General features: G+C 38.7%; 1 protein-coding gene across 1 annotated transcript in view; it reads right to left on the bottom strand.

Annotated features, from left to right (window-relative positions):
- Positions 1 to 7,157, bottom strand: part of ARMC4 (armadillo repeat containing 4) — a 105,058-nt gene extending 97,901 nt beyond the window's left edge. The window contains exons 1-2 of the mRNA XM_004692947.2: positions 6,934 to 7,157; positions 2,226 to 2,383 (exon numbers count right to left, since the gene is read on the bottom strand). Of these exons, the coding sequence (XP_004693004.1) occupies positions 2,226 to 2,383; positions 6,934 to 7,157 (382 nt within the window). The remainder of the gene's footprint in view (positions 1 to 2,225; positions 2,384 to 6,933) is intronic.
- Between the last annotated feature and the right edge of the window lie 2,762 nt (positions 7,158 to 9,919).

Below are 9,919 nucleotides of genomic sequence, written 5' to 3' on the forward strand. Positions count from 1 at the left end.
TTATATCTATTATTAAAAAAAAATAAAGATGAAGAATCCTTTGAAACCCACTCAGAAGTGTTTGTTGTATTAAGCCCACTCTGAGCAACCTGGTTAGAACTACTATTTCTCAGATTATACTGTGTTTAGGAATTTTTTATACTTCTTGAGATGTTCTACTCAAAACCTATACATAGCATCTCCAGACTAGGAGCCAAGACACACTACATTTGTGTTTGTCTATTTGTGTAGTTGACTATAGGCCATTGTTCAGAAAAGCCATTCAATTAACATATTTGAAATTGACTTGAAAAGGAAATACTGGTTCTCTTGGAAGAATCACATGAGTCTGTGCAGCAAGCCAATGTCAGGGTTCACAAATGCTTTCTTTCCAAAATAGCATGATTTTCTCAGTCTCCAGATCTCCTGCCAGTCTTTTCCACCTGTTCAAACTGCATATATTTTCAGTCGTTTTTGATGTTAGAATTCGAAGAGCAAATCTAAACAGTATTTACACATGTACTAAAATTATAGCCAAGAACGTAAATGCCAGCTCATGAGTAAAGCTGACACACATATAAAAGTTGAAACTAGAGATGCTAAAAACAAAATCTGTAAAGGTAAAGAAAAACATATGATTTAAAAATGAGGGGAAAGGGGGCAAAACCTTGTTTACGAAAGAGGAATTCCAATTAAGATGAAAATGCAGGTGTATTTTGACAGGGAGAAAGAAACACTTATGGAAATAATTCAGAAAGTTTGAGCTGATTAAAGTAGAGTGATGCATTGAGACTGCACCAGTGGAAAATAACAGAAGGCTCAGGGCCTATGAAAGACTGCGTGAGGTGTAAGCAATGCAGCCCTAGATGTTTACTGAGCATCTCAACTTAGCAACCGGATAGGCTGCCATCTGTAAAGATCTGCGGAACGAGATACTATATGAATTTTCGGAAGAGACATTGCCAAGTGCCATGTAATCTGGACCTAAAATTAAGAATTGTACCTAGAACCCTCCCAAAAGGAAAATGCAAAGAAGAATACACATTTAGCCAGTCCACACATATGGCAAGCTATATAGTAGGTTTACATATCAAGTTGAATTTAATGAACCATCATGCCTCCTCTTGTAATCTGCGTTACTCTCAAGATTTAATCCCTTTTAAGAAGGTATCTTTGGGCCCTTCCTGGTGGCGCAGCGGGTTAAGGCACAGCACAAAGAAGCTTAAACCACTTCCGCATGAGTTCGATTCCCCCCTGCCCCGGAGGTGACCACATGGCGCGGCAGACCTCTCCTGACCCGCCCACTGCTCCCCTCAGCAGTGTACTTCGTGGATCTGCCTGTTCTGTACCCAACTCTGTCTCTGGGGAAGCCTCTCACCCTCTGACCTGTACCCCAGTTCTGTACGAATAAATAAATAAATCTTAAAAAAAAAAAAAAAAAAGGTATCTTTGATGTACAGGAAGGAATGGGCAAGATATCAACAGAGACTGCTGTCCTAAAAGTTCATTTTTTAAAAAGACCATCTTCTCACGTCAATTGTAATACATTGAGGAGTGAGAAGAACTTAAGCCTGGAACCCACCAGCCACAACTTCAGAGAAGCAAATGGCATGTATAACCTTATTACCGAGTTGTATTATTTCTTAGAAGAAGTATTTAGAGCACAATTATAGCAGGCAACCAACCCATTCTTTTTCTGTATGGTTAGACAATAGTGAGAATTTTCTACATCCTAAATGAAGAGGAAATATATTTCTCATGAGTGAATGTAAACTACTCAGAAGGCTGTGATGTCATAGTGAAATACAGTTGAGGAATTAAAGACTATTATGGACTATTTCTGCTACATGAACAGGCTACAGTCACTTTAAAGGAAACAGATGACCATCCATTATAGCAACATGTGTGGAGGGGGTGAGGTGGAGTGGGAAATCTGTGCTGGTGTTTGTAACACTATCTTTTCTCCTGTCATGAACCTGAAAGGCTATGGGCCTCTGATCATTCCAGAAGCTAAGAAGGGTCTAGAATCTTATTAATGGGAAAGTATCAGGCTTTCCGTGTACAGTGGAAATTTGAGATCGTGGCACAACATTTCAGCTGAGGAAATTAATAACATTTTTACAAAGTTGAACATATTTCTTTTGACTTTTGAGGTCATAGAACTTCTTCCAAGATATCATAACAAATTATTCCCCCATAAGTGTGTTTCTAGAAAATTCACTCTTACCCTGGAGTGTAAATATTACCTTCAATACATGCTTGTGCTTCCTTCAGCTTTGTGTCTTTGGCAAAATATAAAAAGCGTGACAGCTGCCCAAAGGTCCTAATTTTAATTTGTGGTACAGAGAGAGAGAGCAAAGGCTGTCCGTTTTTATCAACTTCTTCTGATTTGGCTGTTGTTTCACTAAAAAATGGAGGAAAAACTCAAAAGCTTAAGTTATCTGTATATCAGAAGTTAAAGACATTTCATCAAATATTCCTGTCTCATTATTATATTTAAAAAAAAGACTCTAAATACCTCCCACTATAAGCTCCTCTTATTTTCCTCTCTCACCCACACTTAGACTTGTAGATCTAAATCTTATTAACAATCAGATTACTTAACATGATACATCCAGGAGAAAAGTTTCGAGCAATTCCCTGAATACCCACATGAACTGATTCACGGGTTTTGGTTTTGTTTTTCCAGTATTGCCTTGGACAACTTAAAAACACCACTGGTTCTACTGGACTTTCATGTTTTGAAATTTTTTAATGTTATTTGTATAATTTTTACACCACAATAATTAATGGCAGTGATGTGCACTGTGTGCAGAAACTGTACTTTTTTTTCTAAAATAAAGAACTTTTTTGGCTTCTCTGTTTATGAACAAAGACAGACACACACATGTATATACACTCATGTGTGTACACATACATGTGTATGTATGTACTGGTACACGTGAGCACGTGTGTGTACACAGATTGCATGTGTGTGTGTGTGTGATGTGTACTCTGTATATGACAACCTAGATCCTTTCTGTGGATTGGCTGTTCCCACTCCAAACCCCCTAATTCGTCTTACTTTGTGAGAGTGATTAGCTTTTCAAAATGGGCTTTTTCTGATGAGAATTTTATCAGATCTCTTAGCTTTCCATTTCTATCCACTTAATAGATTTTTTTTTAGGTTGGCATGCAAAAATATTAAAATGTTTCTCTGGCAGTGATATGTCTATAGATCTCTGTGATTACAGCATTAATTAAACTGCCAAGGTTTTTTATTACTTCCCTTGGTAAAATGACCCACATCTTAAGAGCTGAGTTAACCTTTTAATTTGTAATGCAGAAAATCAAAAAAGAAATATTGCCAGTTCATCAGAAAACAAGTAACTCTGTCAGACTTGAGCTATCTACTTACACCACTTCCCTAGAATAGATGCAGAGGGCAGGTAGTGCAGGAGGCTGAGTAATGGCTCCCCACAAAATACTTATCTCCTCGTTTCGGAAACCTGTGGTTATGATACCTTGGCACAAGGTACTTGGGTACTTGGCAGATGGTTAAGTCCTGGATGTAGAGATGGGAAGACTCATCTGAACTATCTAGGGGTCCGGTGTTATCCAGCAGACCCTTAGAAAGCAGGAAGAGGAAGTCAGAGAGAGCCGGGCGAGGACAGAACCAGGTCTGAGCAATCAGAACCATGAGCCAAGGAATTCAGGTGGCCTCAAGAGCTGGGAAAGGCAGAACAAATTTTCCTTCATCCGCGTGAAGGAGTCCAGTCCTGCCAAAGCTCTACCTGGGCTGGCTACTCTGCTAAGTGGATGATGATAGGACTAAGTTATAGGCTGACTCGATGCCAACAATGTGGAGCTGCTTAACTTGAGAAAGGGCAACTCCAGAAGAGAAGCCGCAGAGCTGAAGGGCCAGGTGACACTGCCTGTGGCTTCGACCAGTGGAAACCTGTCACTCAGCAGAGCAAGAAATAAAGCGCCAGCTAGGTCGGGAATAGTTCTGTTTCTGGGCTCAACTGTTTCCAACACCTAAATAAAGAGCTCTTGAGCAGAAAAACACTGTACCCACCCTGTGAAGACCAGGAAGAAATGTGCTGTAAATCCACTGCCTGGTCAAGAGGCTTTCTCATGGAGCTGAGAGAGTTACAAATATGCAGCTTAGCCTCTAAAGCAAGAGAGCAGGGAAAAGTCTCGTTTGCTTAATCCCTGGTGTCTGGCTCAGTGTCCAGATGTAGCTACTGCTCTGTAAATGCGCGTCTGAATCAACAGAGGTTACCACTGAGAGACTAGTAATTCTCAGGGACAAGCACCAAAAAGCTCAATAACAAAACATACGGCCGCCGTTCTTAATACTGTGATTTAGAAACTTTACCAAAATACAGTAATAGTAATAAGCATATAGTTGGGTCTAACTTAGAAGCCAGGTAATCCAGTCCTTCATGATACAAAGCAGAAAACTAAGACCCAGAAATGCATGATCTGAGTGAAGTGTGCTTTACTGGGGGGAAGAAGGCTACTTGTGGGGGTTCTGGCTTCTCACCCCTGCAAAGTGCTTACAGTGCATTGTTTTGTCTCAACTCCTATCACTGAGACACAACAAAGCAAGATTTGCAGCTATTACATAGCAGACATGATTCAAAAATTATAGTTCCACCAGAGGAGAGAAAAAAACAGAAAACGACAATTTTATAAAGTGATTCTGAATGCTTATCCAATCCTACTTCTCCCAAATTTTTAGGATTTAGATCTGTAAATCCATGTGGATGTTCAAAGTAGGAATAAGAATCTCAAATTTCTAGGTACCACTGATGGATGGTATGACCGTGAGTGGCATCCTCATATGTTGTTAGTCTGTAGTGGCTAACAACGTTAGCACAACTAACAACGTTCTTAGTCTACAGAGGCTTCATTAGGAATGTTTTGGGATTATTATTAATCTCATCCTGCCTGATAAGAACAAAAGCAGTTAAAAGTGGAGGAGAGTGGGGGAGACTGCACCCCCCCACCACCAAAATAAATTTAGATTTAAAAATTCAATAGATAGTGTGCCTGGCCAAACAAAATATTCTCAGGTTTCAGCTGATTAATGGGAGAAAGAGATCCTGCCCACAAGTTATAGGTTTACTAAAAGGAACAGGAGCTATTTCGGCCCCAAAAAGCGAACAGAAAGATGATGACAAATGTTCTAACAGAGGAGCCTCTGTACAGCAGGAGTGGGCCTCCAGGGGAAAGAATGAATCATACAGTATGTAAAAAGCACAGTGTCTACATACCCACTTCAAAACCATCGGCACTAAAGGGAAAATGACTGATGAAACATAAAGCTTTTCAGTTTGTGACAACAGGAGCAGTTTCAATGTCAGATGCCAAAGAGTCTAATTCAGAAGGCTGAGCAAACTTTTGTTGACTTTTACAGAGGGTACATTTGGAGACACACATCAAGTGAGAAGTGAGGCCACAAGCATAAATATGTTCTCATAAATATCTTCAGTTCAACAAAAGAGTACTGACCTGTTTTGAGCAGACTTTAGCATAGATAAAATGGATTTATTTGGGAACAAGAGGCCTGAGAAATTATATATCCCCAAGAAGAATCCATCTATATTGTAAAGCAGCCAAGGATAGGCCTATTTGACAGAAACACATCCAGAGACTCTTAGTTTAAGTCCTTCTTGATGGTCCTTTTGCCATCAAGACTCAGAGCCTGTGTGGAGGGAGGGCAGTTCCCCACGCTCTGGGTGGGACTTATGTTGTACTTACGGTCAGCAGAAAGGGGAAGAGAGGGGCTGTGTTAATAACACATTCTTCTGGCCATGAAGGGCATCTCTGGTTTATATCACTAGTTATGTTGCTTGAGTTGGCAAACACTAAGTGCTATAGGTTACTGAAAGTGCTCTGGTTTACAGGGTAGACAAAGAGGTACATATGGTCAAGACCCGGATATGAAGACCTTCGTTATTTTCTATAATTATCAAGGTCTGAGTTGAACCCTTAGCTCACCAGTGCCTATCTGGCATTCCTCAAGCCACTGAGGCAAGATTTCCTTCCTAACAGATTCTTTTCACCCTTTCCAACATCAAAGGTATCAACCAAAAGGTCAGAAACAAGAACAGAGACAAAACTGGTCTGAAAAACATTTCAATGTATGTACATTGATTATATAGTTTGTGATGCATAATTATGATGAATTAATATATAAATATGACTTTTTAAAATATTGTGATCTATACTAATATATAACCCATTGTTTGAAGAAGAGGTAGGATATTTCTTTTAACCCACAGGTTAGAAGGTTGTCATTTGAGACATGTATCTCTTATATTGAACAAAACGTACCCTTCTCCCTCTATTACCCCCAGTGCTGATATATTTAAATGCCAGTAGGAATTTGGTCTTTATCAAAAGCCACAAAACCAATGCCTATTGGCATCTGGAAGGGAACATGGCTGAGTAGCCAGGTCAGGCATAAAGGCAGCAGCAAACACTGAGAGTGGAGTCACTGAGACTGTACCCCCACCAAAACAAATTGAAATTTAAAAATTAAATGAGGGCCCTCCCTCATGCTGCAACAGGTAAGACGCAACACTGCAAGCTGGCCGCAGCCACTTAGTGCAAATTTGATTCCCAACCCTGGAGGTGATCCACATGGCAGACCTCTCCTGACCCGCCCACTGCTCCCTCAGCAGTGTGCTTCATCCATCTACCTGTTCTGCCCCCCACTCTGTCTCTGGTGGATTCTCTGACCACGTCTATACATCTGGTGTGCACCACAGCTCTGTATGCATAAATAAATATTTTTAAAATTAAAAAAAAATAGAAATGAAATATCCCTGGATTTCACCTGATCGTACCCATCTTGGTTCAGAGGTAACTGATTTGTTAGAATGATTTGTTAAAAGTCCACACCCAATCCACCAATGCATGTGCTATGAAGAAAGCTATTCTAGAAGCATTTAGCTAGCTTACCTGACAACGTAACCTGATTCAAATACTGAAGGGTGCAAGCTTGTATTCCATTCCAGTGGCTCCATAAAAACATATTTTGCCTCCTGGGGATATTTATAGATAAAACTCTCCACAAACATAATAATTTCTTTCAATATCACTTCATTTAGAGGGGTAACTTCCAAGGCTCCAGTCCCATGTCCAGCAGCAGTCCACTGCGCTGACCTGGTCAGTGCCACACCCATGGGATCCGTCAGTGCTCAGATCTGAGCTTAACACCCAACTATATCAGAGTAGAAAGAGTTAGAGACAGTAACCTTTATTTTTAGCTGGGACATTTTTCATGGTCAAGATTTTAAGGTATCTTATCCAACCCACAATCTTATTAAACTGAGTGGTTCATTTCTTTAGTTATCTTACTGTTCTCCAGTTCAATAAAATAGTTAACTATCCCTGAATTAGTTCTAAATAACATCAGTAGTACTTAGGGATTTTCTGATATTTGCCTGCACTGACCTGAGTCTTTCTCATTTTCCTGGGCCTCTAGGAGAGAATTCACATTACTGGACAGAAAATGGAAATAGGAACCTCCAAGAGAAAAAGAAAGAATGGAGAAGGCTGTCATCAAGGGCTTTGGTCCCTGGCTCTATTGGGGTCAAGTTGAGTTGAACGACACTCTTTGGAGCTGATTCACCCTTTGCTTAAAATTGTGCCATTAACTGAATTCCTGATCTTATTTTAGAGTCATATGTGTATCAAAGCAACAGTGAATGGACATGAATCTGATAGCTCTGAGATTTTTTTTTCCATGTGCCTTTGGAATTAATAAAAAATAGAATCAGAACATGACTGTGAAGTATATTTTTTTCTGAAAACTGGTATAGTACACATTGACCCTATTTGTGAGAATATCTGAATAGTCCAAACACTGTACTCCTTGTTCACAATGTCCTGCCCAGAATATTTTATTATAATTCACAACTTTCTTAAGAGCAAGTGTAAGAGATGAAGAATGAGAATCTTTTCCTATTTATCTAAATTGGTTATCAAAACAGTCTAGTATTAATCTTTTAAACAAATTCAAATGAAATAAAATTTAACTTCCTCTAAATTTCAAATTTTCACTTTGTTGAAATAGATAAATAGGAAAAAAAGATAATACTCTTTTTAAGAGAGAACATTATAAGTAACATTAGTTAAATGAACCAACTTAGAAAACAAGTTCTGACATTAATCCATAATGACTTTTAAGGCTTTTTTTTTTTTCCTTCCAGATAATCTGTATTGTTTGGTTTCTCGTTGGTAAGTACCTATTCTCATTGGTAATACTGATCATTAAACTCTGCCAGACTGTTAGAATTGCTGTAAATTTTTTTAATGTAGTTTTCCCTCCCATCACTATTACAAAAACTCAGAAGATCCCAGATAAATGACTTGGATATTTTATTTTCTGTACTTTATTTAATCTTGAAATCCAGGAATAGGGAAATCTTATTTCCCTGTGATTTCCGAGGGCCTGTACTGGCTGCTGTGAAGCAGTGCAGAAGGATTATACAGACATTTCATTATCAAAACAATAGCAAGGAGCCATCACTGGCCCTTAGCTATAAAGACCAAGAATGCTAGATATTCTCAACAGGCAGGACAATCACCTAAAAAAAAGAATTTCTCTGTAATCTGCAGACATCTGCCAGGTGAAAAACTTGAGGTAAGTAAAGCCTGAGCCTACAACTTATTTCTATTTGACAAATAATCACAACACATATTTTCCACAGTTTTAATAGCTACTACAGTCTCTAGGACTGCCAACATTGTATAAATGAAAGAAAGTAAACTTAGCTTTGTTAAGATTTACGAAGGAAATTGTTGACTGACAACACCACTACCCACATAATTTGAGTTCAGTGACCTCTCTACATCCTTCCACATTTGGGGTTAGTAGATTCAGGAGTCTAAGCAAGGTTAGAGTATTGTCGTGGTACCTGGGTATTTACTGCTAATGTTTTCTTACATTTTTGTCTCTTAATTTTCCTTTATTTAGTAGTGAGAGCACTATTAACACTAGTACTATTCATACATGTATGACTACCTATGATTTATTTTAGTAGAATAAAGCAGGCATCATAAAATATAGATTCAGACATGATTGAGAACAAGTGCTATGTGTGGGCACACACGATAAAATAAAACATACATAATTAGGGTACAATTTGTTCTGTGCAGTTATTTTAGAATTCTAGTGTTTTCTATTTCAAGATCCCAAACCCATAAGCATACACTGATGTTTATGTGCAATGTTCTTAAGCTCCCCAGTTTTATGAGAATATGAACAAATCACAAGTAAATGCAAATAGTTTGAACTTATACTGAAAGGCCTGAGTAGACGGTTCTATTTGTTTTTAATCACACCTTTAGAATTGTTTTTGGCTTATGGGGATCGTTTACTTCTTGCATTGTTTTAAAGAAAAAAAAATATAAATACACAGATTATAAAAGACTACTCCAGTCTTTTATAGACTACAGTAACTTCCTGGAAGACAGTGCTAAGAAAGGCAAAAAACTCTCTCTTTCCCTCATGACAAAGTTTGTATTCAAATCTATTCAAATTCCTTTTCTGAGCCTAATAAGCAGGAACTGCAGTAAAGGACAGGCTTAGTTCAAGACTTTCATACTCATTAGCAGAAGACCTAAGACGTCCTCGGAAGGCAAGAACATTATGGGCGAGGAAGGTGGAAGAAAATCCCAAAAGAGAAAAAGGCTTTGCAGGTTAAACTGAATGAGTTTTCAAAAGAAACAGAGTAACCTAGTTTTTTTCTTACATGAGACTTTTCTGATAGCTCCCGAATATGCCAAGAGAAGGAAAGCTACAGCCGTCTTTCTTTCCACTACTTCTGGTGTCTTCAATTCTGGTCAGTACAACGCAGGGAAAAATAAGGAAAGTAACACTGTCAAGACAGGCTTCTCCCTAATTTCTACCCACAGACAGTCCAGTAAGTAATTCGACCCG

The sequence above is a fragment of the Condylura cristata genome, unplaced genomic scaffold, assembly GCF_000260355.1.
Source record: "Condylura cristata isolate star-nosed mole 26May11 unplaced genomic scaffold, ConCri1.0 scaffold00035, whole genome shotgun sequence".
In the NCBI taxonomy this organism is placed as follows: domain Eukaryota; kingdom Metazoa; phylum Chordata; class Mammalia; order Eulipotyphla; family Talpidae; genus Condylura; species Condylura cristata.